This window comes from Liolophura sinensis, chromosome 6 (genome assembly GCF_032854445.1).
Source record: "Liolophura sinensis isolate JHLJ2023 chromosome 6, CUHK_Ljap_v2, whole genome shotgun sequence".
In the NCBI taxonomy this organism is placed as follows: domain Eukaryota; kingdom Metazoa; phylum Mollusca; class Polyplacophora; order Chitonida; family Chitonidae; genus Liolophura; species Liolophura sinensis.
This window is the reverse complement of record NC_088300.1, coordinates 46,927,948-46,950,984: the sequence shown is the minus strand read 5'-3', so window position 1 is coordinate 46,950,984 and position 23,037 is coordinate 46,927,948. Positions and strand designations below refer to the sequence as shown.

The window sequence follows — 23,037 nt, the reverse complement described above, 5'->3', positions numbered from 1 at the left end:
TGTAATTCATTTGGTTGCCTGGCACTCTCGTGAAGTCTGTCAACTTTCAGTTTGATCACATCACGTAAACCGTCCAATAATATTTTGTGTATGGATTTTTTCTGTCTCCAGGCATTTCTGCCATTTGGTTGGTTCTGTGATAACTGGGTCACGAAGCTGTTTTAGCAGAGAGTGGATCTATATTTATCAAGTAAAGAATGACGAGATAGGCCACTTTAGAGCATAGCATTGTGATAATAGCAAACCGGGTGGGGAAACCCACAACCATCTGCAGGTTGCTTTAGACCTTCCTGTGTATGAGTGGAGAGGAAGCCAGCATGCTTGAGTTAGACTTAACTCACAATGACTGCATTGGTGGAGAGGGGCCTGCGTTAATGCTCAATGCTTGCGCGCTAATCACTTGGTCATGTCAGTTTGCCTTTGAAGTGTGACACCAAAAGTATACCAGGCAAAAGTGAGGAAAAACTAATACTATAGATTCTAATACTGATGTAGCTCTCAGAGGCTTGACTGTTGAAATTTCCTGACTTTCCTTGTTTTTGTTTTTTTTTGTGCCATAGGTGTGTATTTCCACGAGCAAAAAAAGAAGGAATTAGAAACTTTGGTACAAAAGAGAAAACAAGCCCAGTTTATTAAAGATGGGACCACAGAGATTGGCATGGTGAGAGGCACATTAATGTAATACGATATTTATATTTACAGGTACATGAAAACATCCATTTATTAGTCCCCCGTCCGACGCTGGAAAGAAATATAGGTTTGCACCATGTCTTTGAGTGAGTCAGACAGTCACAGATCAGCTTTCTAGACTTTTTTTTTTTCAAGGTCATCCTAGAGAATTGAAATATAGAAGTACAATCTCCATGACAGATCATTCAAATCTGTCTACTACTGAAAGACACTCTGATAGGAGTGAAAAGTGACGTGATCAGTGTTAGCCAATTAACACTCCTTTCGAGAAAATACCTTGGCAAACAAATACAAATTTTCATTGGTGGAGAAATCTCCTGATTTAAAGGTGTAGCTGAACTAGAAAGGGCTGGATTTGAGCCTGCAACCTCATTGGCTATATGGTGTGTAACAAATGTTTTCTTATGTACTAATTGCTTCATGAATGACTGTCTGTCATAAATAGAAAAGCCTGGTGAAAATTATTCACATTGCTTTAAAAGTTGTTTCCCTTTTTTGTGATATAATTGTTTTTCATTCTTCACTCAAGAGTTTGAAATAGAGCCTGTATATTTTGATCATCAGCACCAAGCCTGATGGTATAATCTGGTATTATCCCTGTGATGTATCAAACTCCCGTTGATGCTAGTTTGTTTTTATTTGCAGCCATCAACTCAATCAACAGGTCTTCTCGGGGCTTGCTGTTATGATTCAAGGTCCAAGCGTTCTAAAGGGAAACCGTATGATAGAAAAGTGCGTCTTTGTCTGAAAGACCAGAGTGGTGAGGACCACGCTGGGGAAACATCTACTTCCTGTTTGCCAGGTCACTCCAAAACATTGTACCAGCACTCAGGTCCCTTAATCCACTCTCGCATACTTAAACAGGTGTTCAGGGATGACAAAACAGAGCCTAGCACAAGGACTGTCAGTCCTTATGTCAGTAAAAACAGGTCGAAAACTCTCGCATCTAACCAGTGTGGAGAGGGTACTGATGGGAGGGGCAGGCTGTCAGATCTTAACTTTATTACAAGGAGCAATAACGTCGACCATACCGAGCCTCAGGTTTTATCCAGATCTCCTGTTTCTATGGTAACAGCTCCACCCCCACCTCCACCTCTTGAATCCAGCGTGGCACGAAATGACCGTTTTAAAACTAAAGGAAGGACAAAATGTACTCCAGCTGAAGAAGAGAGGATGGCAGAGACTAGGCTCAAGACAGAACAGTACCTGAGGTTGACAGAGTAAGTCCTTTTCAAATATTGTTTGGGTTTTATGTTTGGACTTATTGAAAATATTAATCCGTTGCTTCAGCGTAATTTTAATTGTAGCATTATGGCCTTAGAGAATTGAATACTGTAAGGAGGACAAGTTCCAGAGGACATGTGCATGATTTCTCTTTTGGCAAACACCAATTTTTTCCTCAGTGCTAATGTTCTCACTCTATACCACCCCTTTTTTGCAGTCATTTCAGAACCTGAAGTTTGAGGGTCTGAAAACTGTCATTCATCTCAAAAGTCACCCCTTTTATTTCATGAATTTTTCATTTTTGTGTTATGAATGGAAAGACAGTTTCATGTTTCCCATACCCATCAAGCCTTAAGTTGAAAACAATGGGCTGATTTTCACGTTTGACTAGGGTTATTCATGTTCAGAAAAATAGACAGGTTCAACAGACTGGGGGGCTTTTCTTGCGGAAGCCCAGCTCTTAAAAATGATGTCCTAGGTTAATCTGAAAGAAACAAAACAGAACAAAAAGAAAAGTTTGCATTTATGTGATTGGAAAAACACAGCTCAACGAAAGGTGAATTTATATCATACAACCAGCCATTTGTTTGGCAGACCCTAATCTTATCCTGAACAGTCGTCGTGCCATCATCCATGATCCATTGGTCATGTGCTACTGACACTGAGGAATCTTGTCAAGCTTTCCATTGAGACAATATTATAAATATGTTAGATTGTCTGTACATCATCTGTGATTTTGGATTGCCATTGGCTCATCAGGTGGGTTAAAATGTTGACACTTGTCCGAGCTGCAGGTCATGCCAACAAGGGGTATATGACATTTAAACTATGCACAGCTGAATAAGGAACTTGTAAAACTCCTTCCTGTCCATCCAGAGCTGTGAACTCATTTCTTCTTTCGTTCATAATGTCACAGTTATCGGTGTATGTGTACTCATAAAACATATATGAAGCACACACAGAAGAAAACGATGCACTCAACTGTCATTTGTATCTTTTGTGTAGCTCGTCCTTGAGTCATTTTTCTTTGTGACTCTATACGTATTTAAACGCTGCACAGCTAAATTATTGCACACATTTTACTTGGTGATGCTAAATTCCATGGTGTCATTGAGACATTATGCCAGTGTACCAGTGCTGTCTGTAGTCGACATAGCTTGCATAATATTTCTTGGCTCAGCTTTACATCTACGCAAAACTGCCTTTCTATTTGATAAATATGGTAGGGGTAAAATCGTTATCTGCATGTTGATAAGGGTTTATTAGGATTTAAATTCACACACGTGGTTGAAATCCCCCTTTACCCATCTCAGCATGCAGATAACTTATATTCTAAATGGCCTGCAACAAGAATATACTACCATGATATGACCATCCAAAAGAATTTTGAACGTGATGTTTAGCAAATCAGATGCGGGTATCAGCACATGCATATCTATGTGTTGCTTTTTAAAGGTGTCACGAAAAAAATCCACAGATCACATGTACATGCATAACATATAAACATTGGTGACAAGGATTGATGCAGGTGTGTAAACGTTGTCATTTTAATATGCTTCTTTCCCCATCATCCAGATCTGGCTGGAAGAAGGACAGAGGTGGAAACTGGGTCAGAGATGAAGATGTGGAGTTTGACTCTGATGAGGAAACACCAACACTGTAGTAATGGTATAACCATCAGAACTTTGCTTGTGTGTTCGTGGATAGTGTTGTGTGTGCATGAAACCCCAACACTGCGGCAATGGTATATCGAACAGATCTCTGTTTGTGTGCTTCTAGTACAACAATATGTCAGTAATGGTTTACTTAATAAAACTTTAGACTTTAATAAATGTTGGTTAATGTGTGTTCATTATTGTGTTGTTTATGGAAGGCATAACAACATAGCTGCAATGCTGTAACCAACAAAACTTGTGTTTTCCAAGTTCAAATTGTGTGTGGATGAAATACCAGTGCTGAACTATAACCAACAGTACTCTGCTCGTGTGTTTCTGGTTCAAGGTGTTTGTGGATGAAACAGCCACACTGCAGCAATGGTATAACCGACAGTACTCTGCTTGTGTGTTTCTGGTTCAAGGTGTTTGTGGATGAAACAGCTACACTGCAGCAATGGTATAACCGACAGTACTCTGCTCGTGTGTTTCTGGTTCAAGGTGTTTGTGGATGAAACAGCCACACTGTAGCAATGGTATAATCGACAGTACTCTGCTCGTGTGTTTCTGGTTCAAGGTGTTTGTGGATGAAACAACCACACTGCAGCAATGGTATAATCGACAGTACTCTGCTCGTGTGTTTCTGGTTCAAGGTGTTTGTGGATGAAACAACCACACTGCAGCAATGGTTTAACCAATAGTACTCTGCTCGTGTGTTTCTGGTTCAAGGTGTTTGTGGATTAAACAGCTACACTGCAGCAATGGTATAACCAACAGTACACTGCTTTTTGTGTTCCTGGCTCAAGGTGTTTGTGGATGAAACAGCTACGCTGCAGCAATGGTATAACTGACAGTACTCTGCTCGGGTGTTTCTGGTTCAAGGTGTTTGTGGATGAAACAGCCACACTGTAGCAATGGTATAATCGACAGTACTCTGCTCGTGTGTTCTGGTTCAAGGTGTTTGTGGATGAAACAACCACACTGCAGCAATGGTTTACCAATAGTACTCTGCTTGTGTGTTTATGGTTCAATGTGTTTGTGGATGAAACAGCTACACTGCAGCAATGGTATAACCGACAGTACTCTGCTTGTGTGTTTCTGGTTCAAGGTGTTTGTGGATGAAACAGCTACACTGTAAGCCAATGGTATAATCGACAGTACTCTGCTCGTGTGTTTCTGGTTCAAGGTGTTTGTGGATGAAACAACCACACTGCAGCAATGGTTTAACCAATAGTACTCTGCTTGTGTGTTTCTGGTTCAAGGTGTTTGTGGATGAAACAGCTACACTGCAGCAATGGTATAAACCGACAGTACACTGCTTTTTGTGTTCCTGGCTCAAGGTGTTTGTGGATGAAACAGCTACGCTGCAGCAATGGTATAACTGACAGTACTCACATTTTTAAATGTAGGTCATTTATTCACAGCTGTAGAATGCAAATGGTAGATTACAATACATATGGTAGATTAAAGTGTACAAGATATTAAATATACACATTATGTACAAGTAGTTTGATTAAATTATTTATACATGTATACATTAACTCACATTTTTTGTCTGCATTTATTTTCATGTACAAATGTAATTTTGTGTGAACAAAGAATGAAACTTTCCTACAAATCAAGAAACCACATACACAATTCTGAAATATGTACTATATTTCAGAAGGATGAGCTGAGCATTCCGCCCTTATTTATGGTTTCCATGTTATGACTTTCACAGCGATGGTGGCAGCCTTTTACTACTGCAGGGATATGGTCACTAAGGTGGGCTTCAATCTGAAAAGGAAAGAAAAATGAAATGACAGATAATAATTAAACTTTGGTGCAACATGCCCACAAAAGGAGACCCCCAATGATAAGAACACAGACAGTTAAGATTCAATGCAATGTCATATATGTAAAAAATTTAGGAAAAACTGAATCTTTCCATGATTAGACTGCTTTGCTCGCTAAGATATTAGTACAAAAGCAATAAGAGGATCTGACAACTTGCATCTGGTTGCCAGATTGTGGGGAGAACACGTAAAAAAATGTCAGATATTTTCAATGTCTGTAATTATATTTCCTCCCAGCATGATGCTGGCCCTCCATCGTGAACGTGAAACATTCTGGAGTGGGCCTTTGCTCATAACATCAGCGAAAATACCTTACCATGCTGCATTTCATTACTCCTGCTTATAAATACAGCCTCATGCTAAGCTATAGGAGTATAGGGAATTCCCCGCAACATGAAATTTATACCCTGTGTCAACCAATGAAACGCGACTACACACAACGACTGTTGTATGAAGAATGTTTAACTTGACAGTGATAGTGACATCCCTTTACTAGGCTCCCCATGCATCACACTATAGCTGGTGGAAAGCAATAGGCAGCAAGTTTATGCTTTGTATGTTTTGACAAGGCTGACTAGGAGAAATAGTATAACAACAATATAGCCTTCCAACACACTGGATGAACGGTTGATGGGCTGCTGTTGTTTTTGTTTGACCGAGTCATCAACTATGGAAGCCTTTAAAGCACAGTGAAATTTTCACTAGCCGGCTGGTCGCACACACAAGTCTAACTTTTTTTCAATGGTGCCATATTTGCAAGTTCAGTTTTTTTTTTGTTTTTTTTTATTTGACTGCCATGGATTCAACCCTGACTTCTACATACTGCCCACTGACTTTAGTGCCCGCTGCTTGCAAAGAGATTGCGGAAATACGGTAGTTTATTTTTTAACCTCATTTACAGTTCTCTTGTCCAGGTCACACGTGGGAGGTATAGAGCTATAAAGTGTATCACATGATGTAAACGATCCAATTGTAGTTTCTGTAAGGATTTTCCTTGTCTCCGAGGCATTTTGGTCATTTCATTGGTTTTCAGATAACTGGGTCACCAAGCTGTTTTGACAGAGTATAAGGCTTTGTTTATCAGCAGGAGTAACGAACTGAAGCACGATGAGGTATTTCTGCTGATATTACGAGAGTAAGCTCTAATCAAATAAATAGATAAATATTAGCTTGTGTGAATCCTGAGTGTATTTACCTTTTCTACTTGCGTGAGCAGCACCTCTCTACCTTCTGGGGCTTCAGATAAACAGGTTAGGGCCTGAAATGAAAATGAGATGGGTATTTATGATCAGTCCATACTTCTAGCAGGCACAATGCAGCTTACATGTATATGTAACTTTAACTGTACTATACTATTTTTTTAATATATGGCCACAAGGGCTGAGGATTCAAGAACCAAAGTTGTACATGTAACTGCCTTCCTTATTTAAGGTTACTACAAAAATTATTCATCTTATAGCAACCAAATTCCATTGGAATAGAGTGATCCCTCTTACCTTCAGTGCATTGAGGCGAACTTCACTGGTTGGGTCATCAACAAGCTTTACCAAAGCACCAATAGCTTCTGCTTTTTATTGCTGTATACTTGCCCTTTGTTGTGATTGTTATCCTGTGAAAGCGGGCAGAGAAAAATATTTATAGACAACAATTGCATAACTATTATTTTGTGCCATGGCCAATGTTATGGATGCGGGAAATCAGTGTCTGGGGTAAACCAACAAACTTCAAAAAGTTACTAGTCCCAATGTGTGACGTACACAAACTAGCACGACAAATTGTTCACATGATTGGAGAAAAAGAGATCTAAAATAAATGCAAGAGCTGTCAATTGCTTATTTTGTGCCAATACAATTTATTAAGATCACGATGATACTAATCCTTTTTCATCTTTCAAATTGAAACATTTTCAAAAGTTCACAAACGCATAGGTCTGCTCTGCCTGTTTTTTCCCCACCCATAAACTTGACAGCCATAGTGAGTGAGTGAGTGAGTGCTTGGGGTTTAACGTCGTACTCAACAATTTTTCAGTCATATGACGACGAAGGAATCATTAGGGTGCATGTACGTGTAATGTGCCTCCTTGATGCAGGACGGATTTCCACCGCTCTTTTATTTAGTGCTGCTTCACTGAGACGACTTACCGAAGGCAAGTAAGCCGCCCCGCCCGAGCCATTATACTGATACGGGTCAACCAGTCGTTGCACCATCCCCTTCATGCTGAACGCCAAGCGAGGAAGTTACAACTTCCTCTTTTAAAGTCTTAGGTGTGACTCGATCAAGGATTGATCCTGGATCTACCAGTCCCGAAGCGGACGCTCTACCAACTGTGCTATCCGGGCCGGTCAACAGCCATAGTATAGTGTACTCAAATCAAACATATGAACCCAATGTGCAAGCCTCCCTCACCCATCTATCCTACTTTTCCTATGACCTCTAACAAATCTCCCACCTGTCCTACTTTTTCAGGCGGGCCTCTCGCCTGGAAAAGTAGAATAGGTGGGAAGTTTGTCAGAAGAAGTAGGACAGGCGAGAGGCCTGCACATGAGATTTAATTGGAGATGACTTCTTAAATGAAGCCAATTTTTTGAAACGATATATACCTGGTCATATAGGTCTCCTGATTTTATGATATTTAGGGACTTATACTCACATAGCTAGAGCTCCGGCAGCATTAGCCCTGACATCAGGATCAGAGTCTGATAGCAGTTCCACCAGCTTCCTGACAGCTTCCACTTCAACAGCCAAGTTCTTGCCTTCTAATGGAACACTAAGGAGAGGAGACAAGTATACAGATGTGTTATAGTTACATCAACCATATTTGAGTATCAATATATGTTGTGATTAATATTTTCTAGACAACATAATGTACAAAACCCATGACAATGGCTTGCAAAAGAAGCATAAATGTTGATAGTCTGTATTGCAGTTATCGCCATTAATAAAACCATAATTCCATTAGGTGTTTCTTCTGATTTGTACCTACAAGTTGAAAAGATAGTTATGAAGCATATGTGTCCAAATATGTTTACAAACTAAAAACTAAAATCGCTTAAGTAGCCAAAAATTAGAAATGGTCTTGTAGAAGAAACTTGCCCTAATGCCATTTTCAAATGTCTCACCTGACCACATCATGCTCCAAAGAACATGCTTGTTGTATGGGACAGTGATTTTAAAGGCAGGTATACACTGAGTGTTTTGAGGCGACCCGACCTGACTGAAAAATTGCATTGAATTTTCTAGTGTATACCTCTCCACAACAAAAAATCGTATCCAGTCGGCTGCAGTCTTGTCTAGTTGTGAGTGATGTGACAGTGCTAGAAATTTTGTGAAAAAAGCATTTTGACATTCTTTTTACTAGTGTATCCACTCCTACAACTATCATCGGTGACCGTCTTCAACCAATCAGAACTAGGAGCATAGTCATGTGACCACATTTTAGTATCCAAAATGGTGTTTTCAGCAAAGAATAATACAGATTGCTGCAACAGCTGCAAAATATCTGATAGAAATATCAGTTTGAAAATATTTGTTTACTAGTAAACGGATGTGATCAAAAAAAACTGGAACATGGGCAACACCATTGGGAAATTATATTTGGAGCTTCGTAGCAAAGAACAATGGGCACTCGGTAGTGTATACATCCCTGATACCCAGTGTATACCTCCCAGTGATTAGACACGCCTCAGACTGACTTGCAAAAACTACAATCAGGTCAGGTCGGGTCGCAGTAGAGTGCTCAGTGTATACCGGCCTTAAGGGATTTAATTCAATGTTGCCCTATAGTTAATATAAAAAATATTGTACTGCACATTATCCTTCACTTCCCACTGAAGCAAAGTAGGCCTATATAATATTCAATCTCTCTTCAACGCAAATCTACTGAATTCCATGTGGATGTACAAATGGTATACAGTGTACATGTACTGTGAAGACCAAGTATTCTGGCAGTATTGCTTTTGCATACATGTCTCCTATTGGTTTGAGCCATTAGAATAATAGCTATTATATAAATAGTCCACAACAACAATTGAATTTTGTCCAAATTGGATATGGGGGTCAGAAACTCAAACTGGCTCTGTAATTTGTTATGGTGAAGCCATGTGCCAAGTTCCAATCTAATACAATGAACACTACTAGAAGACTGAAAAGCCGGTTGTAATTTTGTCCAAATAGGATGTCAGGGTCCAACACTGGAATCTACATCGGTGGTGAAGTCACCTATCAAATTTCAATTCAATATGGTGAACCATTTAAAAATTGTCTGGAAAACTAGTGTGCCGGACTGACAGACAGTGTGCCAACATTCTGTCCCCCTGGACACTGGCAGAAGACTAATAACACATCCCTAAATTCCACAAGAATCCCTAGAACATGAACTATAACCTATGCTCCGACAGTGTACCTCAAGTCCATGATGTCTCGGGCCGCTTTGGCTCTGATGCTGGGCAGCCCATGGGCGAGGAGGTCAGTGAACACTTTCATGGCACCACTCATCAGAGTCATCTTTGTGTCCACACGCATGCAGAAGTGTAATGTGTCCAGGATCAATTCCTGCAAAGTAAAACAGGACATAAATGGGTCTGCTTTTAATTTACAGAAATACACACCAGAAGGTGATGAAATCATCGTAATTAACCAAAAGCTTGGCCAAACGTAAAGTGAAGTTTAGCAGTAAACTAGGGTTCTGAAAATGTGCTGCATGCGAAAGTATAAATAGACATAAAATAGCTTAGATACAGTTTGGAGAAAAAATGATTTTTTTTTCTCACCACATCCAGCACTGTATCAACACTATTCACAAAGCCCACCTTCAAATATAAACATCTGGATCTTAGACTTCAGTCCAAATTTCAATCATTAAACTTGATATGTTCTTTTGTGTTATTTTAGCTGAAATTTGTTTTATAATAACTTACCAAGAATTTGCGTTAACAAGCTATATTTTGATGTTGTTATATAAGAAATAATAATTTTTACAGTGATTTGTAATTTAAACTTGTCTAAGATCGCTTAGGTACCAAGGCTTGACCACATTGATTTATTTCGTGGCAAGTATGTAAAACAACACAAAAAGGTACAGATTCGTGTGTTCAGAGTCATCAGTATTATGGTTGCCTAGATTATAGATGAATTATTTATTAAGTTGAACTGGTTGTTCGGTATATTTGAGAATGTTAAACTCTTAAAACAGTGCTACGCAAGACGTTTTGTCAATATATAAGCATTTTACAAAAACGTACCTTTATCTCATCATGCTCTGACGGTAACTTGTCCACCAACTTGTCTATTAAGTTTTCACCTACAATTCCGTCTGCTCCTGAAAAAAAAAAGGCCAAATGGGACATTGTTTAAAACATATACATCTGATCTATAAGCACCTTCAAAAGGACTAAAAGGGATCAAGAATTTTTGATCCAATCCTGTTCTCCTCTAAAACTAAAAATGATTAATAGCAAATGAGCTAAAATGATCTAGTTACCCATTGGTGTCTCTGATATCATCTCCATAGCTTTGTGAGCATTTTTTCTTGCAATGTCCTCAGAGTCATCAAAGAGCATTGACAAGGGACTGATAATACCAAACTTCAGAAAAGCCTCTCTTCCAACCTCATGGCCTGTAATAGAATACACATGAAATGTAAAATGAATACAAAATCATGAAAGAATGAAATCACACACAAAAAAAATATCATCTGAATGCACATTCAAGTATGATCTTTACACCTAGACTGGAAAAATGTATTAAGGAAACAGACCTTAATTCTGACATACCTGCTATGACATACAAACACTCAGTGGATTTTTGTCGAACAGTAACATCCGAGTCTATGAGTAGATCTTTGAGACTCTGAATTACACCTGCAACAAATTCTGATATTCAAAATCTGGATGTACAGAAGAGAACGCAAAAACATACTGTAATTTAAACAAAGTAAATCTGCAGCCATTGTCAGCAGTTTATAACCGCTCTCTAAAATCCACTCACAGAATTGCAGTGATCACTAGTTTTCTGGCCAATGGTTCACCACATACCAGAATACTAGGTCAGTTTGAGTGTGTATTCTTTGATTTATGTTGGTTCGAGTTGATTCGACTATGAAAAATTTTAGAACAATAATACACAATGTAAACATGAAGTCATATCACTGGAGATCCATGCTGATTAACTACCAAAAAGAATAAACTGTATGTAGGTAATTTTTAATAATTAATGTATACATCAATAAAGTTTGAAATGTGAGTACTGAATATGTGAAGGGAACAAATTGGCTTACCTGTTCTGAGAGCCTCTGCTATGTGTTCTGGGTCATGAAGATAGTCACATAACGATAACACTGCTCTTTGTCGGGTCAGGAGATTTTCATCCTGTAATTCACGGTTCTAGAACAATACAAAGATATGATTACTGTGAATGTGAAGGGTGTCAGGTCAGGTGTCTTTGATGTGATACTTTATTGAGGTCGCACTGAATGCATGTATGTATAAATGTATGCTGGGAGTTTTATGTCATATTGAACAATTTTTCAGTGATATGATTATGAGGAGTGATAACATGTAGGCGTGTGTACATATACTGTTGCAATATCTTCCTTTGGCAGATGCAGCACTGTTATAAATATATAGGTACATGTATGAATTTGACATTCAGACATCACTGATGTAATTAAGTTTAATAATCTGAAATGCTCAAAACCCCAAAGCAAGTACTAAACAAATGTTGTCTCTGTATGCATAAGGTACACCTGATACCAACAGTGACCATAATGTCTTCAGTTAAATTTCCTTCACAACATATAGCACAGGTAATGCTGTAATGGCTTATCTCTTCATCCAAATTACATGTATAGATTACAGTGACATGTATAGCATAGGTGCAGCACAGTTCCTCTCCTTTCTATGCATTCAGTCACAAACAGAAAGCTCTCCCTCCATCAGTATCAGCATATAAAGAGGGAGAGCTGCAGTTCTGTATCCTAACTACTCTGACAGCCCAATAGAGCAAGACAAATGGTAGTCCAATGTTCATTGTACTACCTCTATATTTTATATTTCTGACATTTTTAATGAACGTCAGAATTTTTAACATAGTACACTTTTCAGAATGACTGGGCTAATGAACACAATTTTACGTTTAACTGTCATTATGTCATACCAGTCTTGGTAATGCCCGGTCTCCGTATGCTAGAGGTGTTTTCGTAGGGTCGATGTGGGGAGGGTATTTTGCTGTGATTACGCATTGAGCCATTTGGAAACCTGTCAAAACACAAAACAGACAAGCCGTTGAAAATCACTGTGTTACAAACGGTAGTCCATCTAGATGAAATCAGAGTGCTACTTTAAAATTCTGACATTCATCGTATCACTCAGTATTACGGTGAATGTCAGAATTTTAAAATAGCACACTGACAGCACACAGATGAATTGTTACAAACGGCAACGATCTTAATGGAAGAAATTTACAAATGCTAAAGATTCAATCAATTTCAGTGAAGGCTGAAGACCTCTGCCGAACGGCAATAACTTGGAATTCAACCCAGACTTATATCTACCATACAAGAACAACAGGTGTCCTAAGAGATAGGCCTAATGTCCTAAACATAAAACAAGGCTAAAGGTGACAGAAAAGTGAAGCATAACAATATCCCAAATTATCAGGAAAATGAAAAGACAGTTACCTAGCTAGGGAGATGTACAAAAAACCTAGTCAAAATGTTGATTCGCCAAAGCTGGTTTCTCAAATTCCTTCTGATCACTGTGACCAAAATTTTATCAACCGCTGCCTTTTCGCACATCACTATGGCGACGACTTACAGGTCAACCGCATTTGCGTAAAAACACAATCCTTTGTTACGTTTTGTCGAAACATGGAAAGCCACATCTAAACCACCTGCACACAAACACAACTATTTCTTCCAATCAAGACTTTGTCAAGTTTGTTATTAAATGTGTGTATGTCACATGCTTTATACGAAGCTGTGTCGTGTAATAGGTGACCTATATATGTTAGCAGACAGCCGGCGCCAGATACGAATGTACGTGTCAAAAAAATTGGATATTGATCTGAGTGTAGGTATAGAAAGACTAGTATTAACATTGCGGTATTATCGTTATAAATATTAACTACAGTACCAGTGTGTAAATCGCGGCCTAGCATGCCTAGTGAGTAAATGACGCACTCTTACAGCTTACATTGGCTCTACCACGAGTACGTTGTCGTATGTACGCTAGTAGTAGTACGCAAGTATGAGTCTATGCTAGCTGCCTTGAGCAAATGTACTCACTGTACTGAGACTACTACACTGCTGCTACCCCGCTAGTGCCAACGAATGTCATATTTTTAGCTGCCACAAGCAGCTCAATGACGGTCGAATTTTACATTATATCTTTTAACATGAGCCATTCAGAAAGGTGGCCAATGCAAGATCCATTTTCTCAAACTTCTTATACCATTTTAATGTAACTTTTCTCGTAAACCAAATTGCGAGATTATACTGCTAGTGCAAATTGATCTTGTCTAATTTTACCTGAAAAGAGCATGCTCTTTCCAGATTTTACATGTATGGTTACAGTACCTCTAAATGCCTGATTTAGTGCTAAACATTTAAAAGTTTGTTGCTTCAGTCTGGATTATATTGCATGTAAGTAGGGAACTATAATTACTAAGTAGTACCAGAGACTTTATTAATGCCACAAATATAATATCTCAACTGTCATAACTTAAGACAACAGGTATTTTGAATTAGGTTTCACTTTTCAGATCTACCAAGTTAGATAGATTATTGGCAGGACAAGAGGCAACACTGTTATAAATATATAGGTACATGTGTAATTGCATAAATTTGACACTCAGACCTCACTGATGTAATTAACTTTATTTGTATTTATATTTTGAATTGGGTTTCACTTTTCAGATCTACCAAATAAGATAGATTATTAAAAGAATCGTTGGAACAGCTGGTACATGGATTTATCAGAATATGAGCAAAAAAAGGCTATCAGGGATTCTATTTTGAAAGGTAAGTGGAATAGTTGCTGTTCAGTGATAAGGCTATAATGTTGTCAATCAAAAATGACATCTGCATTGTAAGTAGGTCGGGGAAACCACGGTGGTCTTTCACATAAATTTTATACTGGTACCTCAAATTTTAGATTATGCTACATGTATGACAATATAGTAGGCCAGTTGGGATTGTGAACTTTATTTATATATTTTGATTACCGGTATGGGATAAAACTACATTGGCTATACTATTAGGTAAGCCAACTTCACAGCTTTGCAAATCTCATTTGTTAGCACATAATGTTTGAGGAGTTTTGAGAAAAAGTTTCTTAATATTTAGGAGCGGCTAAAATAACTTATAAGTGCTTCTTCATTATTTTCAGTATTTCAGTCCCATTTCAAATCACAAGAAGACGAGAAGCTGGATCTTGTAACGGTGAACCATTGTGTTAAACCATGTAGGCCAGGAAGTACTTTGAGCAGCATGAGTGACAGCGACTCCCCTAAACAGTTCAGTGGGAAATTTAAGAAAAAAAGGAGATGCTCAGGGAGGAATAAAGCAAAAGCAAATATGGCATCAAAGGTATAATAATGATAGCATCTGACTGATGTTTTCATGGCATCCTTTGTTGGAGAGAACTGTAAGCCTACATACTCTCGCTGTACTTTTAAATGATGGGGAAAACCTTTCTGCATTCACTGCTAAAGTCAATTTCAGTCAGAGCTGTGTCCGTTCCTGTAGCAGTTCTTATCCTTATAGGGTCAAGTGATAATCCTTCAATCTTTTGAACTACCTATGCAACCAATATTTTGAAATAGAACTATGGAGTCTAGAGAAATAATGTTGACAGTTCTGTAAAGCTGGTATCTTTAATAACACAAACAAATCATTTTTAGCATTATTTTCATAATAATTGTGTGCATTAATTCCAGTGAAAAAATTGCTTTAGTTTTGAAAAGGTTAAAGATTCACAGTAAATTTATTAGCGATAATATAAAGAGCCAGTGCTTTATAATATATGTTTAACCTGTTTTTCTTGAACTGTAGCCCTGCTACCCTGACACCAATACAATGAATATTTAAAATGAAAAAATGTGGGGTTCTTTTCAGGCAACTAAAACAGAAAAACTTCTCCAAAACATGAAAGCACCTCATAAGGTCATAATTATGGTGAGATGTTTTGATTTATTTCATTATTTATTTACTTGTTCAATATTTTACACTCTACACAATGTGTTTTTAATTATGTATGCAAGATAGAGATGAATTTTCTGCATAAAGAAGAAGAACATGAATTCTTGTTATCCGCCAGCAGGCTCTTGACAAACCCTATAATTGGTGTTTTACGCCATACTCAAGAATATTTCACTTATAAGAAGACAGGCAGAATTTTGGGAGAGGAAGCCACAAAAAACTCACAACCATTCGCATATGGCAAACTTTTCCATGTATGACCAAATAGAAAACCAGCATAAGCTGGACTTAAACTAACAATGACTGCTTTGATGAGAGGCTCATTGGTAATAGCTCATTTCATGTATGCAAATGTGTATACAGTCACCATTGAATGGCTTAGCCAGTAAGGGCCGCATGATGTATGTTAATTTTCTTCATGTTTGCAGAAAGATGCAGATATGGGACAGAAAAATCAGACGTTATCTGTTGTCACAAGTAATAGGTTAACTGTAAGTTTATTGAGATTTTGACTTCAGTATATTTGAGGATAAGTGTATTTTGTCAAAGGGCAAAGTTTCACAGTGAAACCTGCAATTTGTTAGAATAAACTGAAGACATTTATTTGTTTGAATTTTCTTAGGAACATAACACATTTGATTTAGTAAAGTTGTTAGTTTTCATGTAGAGTTGTGTATAAGAATCTGATTTATAAATACACTGTACTATTTTATCTGTCATACAACTTCTCAGTTGTTTTTAACAGGCACGGCTTGGGCTGTTCAGTAAAGGAAGAAAATCTTTTACCGTGAACAGAGGTATGTATGACAAAGTCATTACTGGTACTACAAATATTCATCATATATGAAATCATATATCATATGAAATTCATCATATGTCAGCAGCTAACCCCCTAAATGAGAAATGAATGAACTTAGGCATTTTTTATGCTGTGTATATAGATACACATATGTATATTGTTCAGTATTTAGCATTTAAAGTGAAGGCCTTGTTCTATGAACCCTGTGGGCACTGTTATCAATTCAAGTACTCTATTTCCTCAACCTTTTCGCATATAAAAAAAGCCAACTTTCAGTGCAATTTATGCACATTTCTGGTGTGGAAAAAAGTCTTAAGAATTAGTCAAGTATATCAGATCTTATGCTATTGTAAACAATTCATGTAAATACAGTGGTGATCTTGTTACAAGCTGTACTGTGTTTGTCTGTAGTCCGAGGTCCAATCAAAACAGTCACACCAGAGGCTGTGAGAAAACAAGCACAAGAAGATATAAAGAAGATTTTGAATGACAGTTGTGCTGATGATGAGACCCAGGACCATGAGCAGTTTTTGCTGAGTGACAAAGAAAACACTAGCTTTGTCAGGTAACGATTCGCCCGAGAATACTCGTAATGTGCTAAATTAATTACCCAAATGGCCTGCCAGCTACTCGCATATGGTCATGGGTTACCCCAGGGCTCTGCCGTTGTATAGGTGAAATATTCTTGAGTATCGCATAAAACGCTAATCACATAAAATAAATAAATTTCCCACATGGAATGGGAATAGTAAAAAGTAGAAACTTTTATTTGTTTTTTTTTTTTTATATGTAAGATGTACTTGTGTAATTTAGAAAGTGATGAAAGAGAAAGCAAAATTATGGTCATAATGTAGAAAATACCTGAAAAATGTATAATTTTATAGCTCTGCATGTGGTAAGACAGTGACAAGTGATAACGGGATGCATAGATGTGTTGTCACTCCAGGATCCAGTCTAGGGATCAGCGCACACAGGTCAGTGAACTATTCATTAGTTTTGTGAAATTTTCCAGTTTGGATTGTTTACATAACAAAATTGCCAATGTGCCAGCTTTAGGCAACTAAACTTGTACATGTGTCTAAATTTGTAAGTTTGACTCATTTTAAAAATTATTTCTTGGAACTTGTTTGAGAGCTGTAGAAGCTGCTACATTATTAACCTACTTGACTGATTTTTTTTGTTGCCTATTTGTATATAGATTTGGTGTTATTTCAGCATTGCATCTGTGTCCTGCAAATCTACACCTTGTGTTTCAATACCGGTAACGGAGGAATTTCCTGAGGTCAGTGTTTCAGTTATTATGAAGGTCTAATCAATTTACTTGTTATAAACCCTCAAACCCTTCAGATTTTGTCCATGCAACCCTTCCTAAAGTACTGAACCTATTTCCATGAAACGTGGTATACATCTTGCCTATAATCTAAACTTGTGCTTAATTACAATCTTAATTTCAATCGGGTAAGTTTAATTACAATCGAGTAATTATTTTCATAACTACCCCTGTTCAGGTACTTAAATAGTGAAGTGATGGAATGTCATCTGCACTGTATTCTCTTCTGATTGCTACATTTCTCTATTCAAACTGGATGTACCAGTAGTGCAGTCAGTGCACACACCCAATGGCCCATGAAACAGTCTATATGAACGTAAACTAAGCAATACATTATTCTGTCATTTCTTTTCAAGTTTTCTTAGTTTTCTTTGTTTTATTCTTGGAAATGTTGGGTGATGGACATGCGGATTCCAGTTTTATTGATTGATTGGTGTTTTATGCCATTCTCAAGAGTGTTCCACTTATATGATGGTGGCTAACGTTATGGTGGGAGGAAACCGGGCAAAGTCCAGGGGAACCCACGACAATCTGCAGGTTGCTGCCAGGCCTTCCCACATACCAGATCTAATCAAAAACAATATATCTATTTGATATTTGATGTCTAATGAAACAATCAGCTAAGATGTTCTGTCTCAGACTGGTTATGATTACAAAGATTTCTTGTTTTCCATCAGTATGGTGTACATATCTGAAGGCCTACAAGTCATACGTGGGAAAGTTTGTCTTGTAGCTCCAAGTTCTGTGGTTTTCCCTAAACGTCCCCCAAGAATTCCAAAACACGTACTATTCATTTCTTCAGGAAGTCAAGGAGACAACCTTTCAGAGAATGAAAATGACATTTGATAGGTGATATTTGAAAAAAAATATATACCTTTTTAATTATTTTGTTTTTGTTCGCAGTCTCCACCTCTAGACATAATAGCTAGGACATTATTGTCTGACCTTAAGGCCTCACGATGGTTTCCAGGCACAAGTAAGTTATGCATACAAATCATGCACCTCAGTCTTTAAGAATTCATAATCACTGGAACAAATTGTTTGGAGTTTTGCAAGAAAATGCCACCATCACCACTTTCATAATTTTACTACTTGTACCAGGTTGATACATGAGGTTTTCCACAAACTGTTCTTAGTTTTCCACTGGGCAGGAGGTGAGTTATGGTGAGATGGAGACAAAAAGACAATATCAGTTTTCCTGGATATGTTTCTATTGAAAGCATTAAATTTGAATGTGGCAGTTACAAGTTTAATCCTCATTGCACTATAAATTTACAGTAAATAATGTAACAGAAAAAAGGTACAATGAAAATTGTAGAACGTAGTAAGTACACAAATGAACATGTCAGATTGGATACTGACTAAGGCAAGCTGTTGTGTTTCCCATAACCCTGGATGAAATTAACAATTACACCTGTTCTTCTTTTCTGAAAACAGGCTTTATATTCAGAGTATTATGTTGACTCTATTTTAATATATCTGGCATTGCAATGATATATGTTTACTAATAAATGCTTTGTTTTCCAACAGGCTACTTACAAGAATTACAAGATGATCTAAGTAAATTAATGAAGCAGAAGTAAGTAATTATCTATTACTGTGTGGCACCTTTCCAAACTATATGAAAGACATTCTGGTACACGTATGAATGACCTTCGAAATACGCATGCTTGTTACATGGTGTCAAAATCCACTTTGGCAGAATGACAATTGTTTATGCTCTACACAGCAACTGTATTGGATGGAACTGTTGTCACATTAAATTATATTCTGGAACAAGTGACATAGACAGCAGGTGACAGTCCATCAAAGGCTCTGAGTAACCCAAAACAACCCAGAGGAATGTGTGCCAGTATTTCTGCGACTTTTTGTCTCGTTTGCAGTCGTTATAAGATGTGTTTATGTTTTCTCCAACAGTTGCTCTAACTCTGAGAATCAGACCCCACCTACAGTAAGACCCTTCCGTGGAACAATCAAGTCAGTGACTGTCAAGAGATCTCTGATGCAGAGCCTTCTGTCGGCAGATCCCACTGCAGGTACAGGAATCACACAATTTAATTGTCTCAAATAAATACACGTGGGAGTCGGAAAGCGTGCAGATGAGTGGTAAAGCTAATTTTAGCATCACTTCCTTACACAGGAATTTTACCTGCCCGGATAGCACAGTTGGTAGAGCGTCCTCTTCGCGACCGGTAGATCCAGGATCAATCCTTGATCGAGTCACACTTAAGACTTTAAAAGAGGAAGTTGTAACTTCCTCACTTGGCGTTCAGCATGAAGGGGATGGTGCACTGACTGGTTGACCCGTATCAGTATAATGGCTCAGGCGGGGTGGCTTACTTGCCTTCGGTAAGTCGTCTCAGTGAAGCAGCACTAAATAAAAGAGCGGTGGAAATCCGTCCTGCAACAAGGAGGCACATTACACGTACATGCACCATAAGGATTCCTTCATCGTCATATGACTGAAAAATTGTTGAGTACGACATTAAACCCCAAGCACTCACACACTCACACAGGATTTTTAATCCGGGCCTTGGACTATTCCAGATTCCTAGGTCTTTCGTGGCAATAAGCTTTTTTTAGCACTAGTAAGGTCATTCAAGTGGTCTTGAGATCAAGTGCTATCCACCAGTATGGAAGAGGCATTGGGTTCATTCTGCAAGTGAAGATGTGTCACTTACTCTTGGGCTTGTAAATTACGTTGTAAACTCACGGCCATAATATAGTTAAGTATTCTTCAGTGAAATGTTTATTCTCAATCAAGAGATTAAATTGATGGCATTATTATTAGAATTTTGTTACAATTTTCACATTGGGCTTAAGGGAACTTGAATTTAACCCTGCACTCATGAGGGGCAAACCTCCTGTTCAAGTGGGGGCCTCCGTGGCTCAGTCGGTTAGCGCGCTAGCGCAGCGGAATGACCCAGAAGCCTCTCACCAATGCGGTCGCTGTGAGTTCAAGACCAGCTCATGCTGCCTTCCTCTCCGGCCGTACGTGGGAAGGTCTGTCAGCAACCTGCGGATGGTCGTGGGTTTCCCCCGGGCTCTGCCCGGTTTCCACCCACCATAATGCTGGCCGCCGTCGTATAAGTGAAATATTCTTGAGTACGGCGTAAAACACCAATCAATCCTGTTCAAGTTGGTTGAGTGTAACAAAATATACAACCTTCAGAAAGCCTGAGGCCGCTTGTATCACTGACATTGCATTTAGCTTCCAATCACAATATACCCTCTGTTTACTGTATATAGGACTATTACATAGGACAGAAAAGCATTATGAACTCTTTGAGGAATGCGTGCAATGATTTTAAAAAGCTTGTTGTGCTAATTTTATTGAATATTTAAAAGATTTGCTGTGACTTGTAGGGGACACATCTGCGCTAAAGGCCCCTCAATGTACCGAAGTGAACATGGAAACGGACCATCAACCTCATTTGCACATCCCCACCAACTGCAACCCTCAGTGTGTGCAGGCAGACATGAATCTGATCACAGAGTCACAAGACATTCACCAGTACTTTGATGCTAAAAGTTTACTGTCCCACAATGACTCGCTGATTGCATCCCGATCACACCACAACACTGGTTTAGAGCGATCAGGACAAAATGTGGATATTTCTGGACATGGGTTGCCTCCCCTACGAGTTACCTCGGACATGCTTAATGACCTGAGTCAGGATATGGCTAACCGCTCATCCCAGTCCTCAGGGTGTCACAGTCACCACCTGCACCCTTCTCTTCTTCATGGGGCATCGAGGCCCCAGTTCGCCTCAGCTACTGTCTCTTCCATGGGACATACAGCTTGGGAAAACACAGGGCCACAACAGGTAACTGTCTGAGACAGCTATAGTCATACTTTTAATCAAATTTGTCCTTGCCAAGTGCACCATAGGCTAAAAACACCTCAGTAGCATGCCACTAGTTTGCCAGTAATTTGTGCCTCTGGATAGTATTAGTGGACTGTCAACATACCCACGTGACACATGGGTGTGTTAGTAGGTGTAGTTTGTCATAAGCTGGGGCATGCCACTAATGTTGTAGTAGTTTTGTTGGTGTGAGTCAGTGGATTGATAGAAGTGAACTAGCTGTCAACATATCCTCATGACATTTTGACAGATGTATTAGTAGTGATCTTGGAGCATGTTACTTAGAACCTTTACCTGGTTGCTTCTGTAGTTGGCCTACAAGGTGACAGTGGCAGTAAATTTCATACAAATCAATCACTCCTGTAACAAAAAGTATTTCTTTGTTTAGAACTACAAATCCTAGCTACATGTGGTAATTTGTTTAAAAACTCAATTTGTGATATTAAATATTGATATGTAACATTTTTGCATGCTGGATGACCTTGTGTGTTTATTGTCAGGCTGTTATAACCAAACTGAACGAGCACCCAGAGTACATGCCACAGTTCCACGGGGATTATTACAAGGACTGGTTAGACAGGTGGCCAGATGCCTCTCTTCATCATCATCATCCACTCCAGGTGAGTCCGTACCTGTGAAATCTATCTGATCATCAATGTATACTAACCATTACATGTACGCTGCTATAGTTACACAATGCAGTGTTCATGCACTGCTTTATATCTGGATCTCTGTTGATGTTAGGAAAATGCTCCACCTAGAACTTGGTAGCAAGATAACATACAGGGAAACCACGGCTTTTCTTGTAAAAGTGGTATCATTCTTGCCGAAGTATTGCCAGTTGGCTGTTTTATATAATAGTAGTCAAACACCATATTTGATGTTTGAGATGTATAATACTTTGTAAAATACATGAAATGGTACTGTTGCTACTTCCAGCATGAGACAATGGACATTCTAGAGATGGTTGACCATAGCCAGTCCAGTGCAACAACACTGAAGACCTCCTCCCAGCCAAGCAGGATGATGTGTGATAGTCCAGACTTAAATTCATCTCCCCTCTATCTCCCTCCCACCCAGATTCTCCCTCTCAAACCCTCACTATCCACCCCAAGTCCTCCTGACAGACTTTACCCACGACGACTTTACTGAATCTCTCAATTCCAGTTGCATGCATCTGTTCTTCACCAATAACAGTTTTTAATGAAAGGAATAGACTTTGTATAGCATATCGTCATGCTAATCCTCTTATCTATTCCACGTACATGTATTCACTTCCTCCTCTCAGATATCCAGCACAGTGCTGTTAATGTCTAAATATTTTTCACTCATATTACAAAAATTGCACAAGAATTTGTCAATTGTATATAACACTTTTATTTATAATACATAAATACAAAAATGTAAAAATTAACTTTTCAAAATTAAATAATGTTAGAAAATGAA

At 38.4% G+C, this 23,037-nt stretch overlaps 2 protein-coding genes across 4 annotated transcripts; one reads left to right on the top strand and one right to left on the bottom strand.

Moving 5' to 3' along the window:
- Positions 1-560: 560 nt before the first annotated feature.
- Positions 561-22,989, top strand: LOC135468194 (uncharacterized). Of its 3 annotated transcripts, XM_064746306.1 has the most exons (17): positions 561-661; positions 1,336-1,910; positions 3,490-3,582; positions 14,313-14,417; positions 14,785-14,984; positions 15,513-15,572; positions 16,025-16,087; positions 16,342-16,393; positions 16,807-16,960; positions 17,280-17,369; positions 17,611-17,677; positions 18,629-18,701; positions 19,256-19,304; positions 19,643-19,761; positions 21,092-21,552; positions 22,092-22,211; positions 22,531-22,989. In XM_064746306.1, exons 4-17 carry the CDS (start codon positions 14,363-14,365, stop codon positions 22,741-22,743), a joined length of 1,776 nt encoding a protein of 591 aa, XP_064602376.1. In that variant the 5' UTR covers positions 561-661; positions 1,336-1,910; positions 3,490-3,582; positions 14,313-14,362; the 3' UTR covers positions 22,744-22,989. The 3 variants fall into 3 exon arrangements, with proteins under 3 accessions (XP_064602376.1, XP_064602377.1, XP_064602378.1); XM_064746307.1 differs by lacking the exons at positions 561-661; positions 1,336-1,910; positions 3,490-3,582 and adding an exon at positions 13,411-13,467; XM_064746308.1 differs by lacking the exons at positions 561-661; positions 1,336-1,910; positions 3,490-3,582 and adding an exon at positions 13,413-13,433.
- LOC135468814 (radial spoke head 14 homolog) lies at positions 4,980-13,199 on the bottom strand. Its single transcript, XM_064747254.1, is given in 13 exon segments — positions 4,980-5,302; positions 5,304-5,342; positions 6,597-6,659; positions 6,898-6,972; positions 6,974-7,010; positions 8,052-8,168; positions 9,804-9,952; positions 10,642-10,718; positions 10,881-11,015; positions 11,173-11,259; positions 11,676-11,781; positions 12,554-12,654; positions 13,077-13,199. Coding segments are annotated over 12 exon segments (1,023 nt in total). The 5' UTR covers positions 12,647-12,654; positions 13,077-13,199; the 3' UTR covers positions 4,980-5,257.
- Positions 22,990-23,037: the final 48 nt, after the last annotated feature.

What these genes read in the sequence shown, in the direction of transcription:
- LOC135468194 (XM_064746306.1), top strand. Translation starts at nt 14,363, where the DNA reads ATGGATTTATCAGAATATGAGCAAAAAAAGGCTATCAGGGATTCTATT. An exon ending in AAGCAAATATGGCATCAAAG is followed by an intron (nt 14,985 to 15,512) that starts GTATAATAATGA and finishes GGTTCTTTTCAG; the next exon opens with GCAACTAAAACAGAAAAACT. An exon ending in CTCATAAGGTCATAATTATG is followed by an intron (nt 15,573 to 16,024) that starts GTGAGATGTTTT and finishes TCATGTTTGCAG; the next exon opens with AAAGATGCAGATATGGGACA.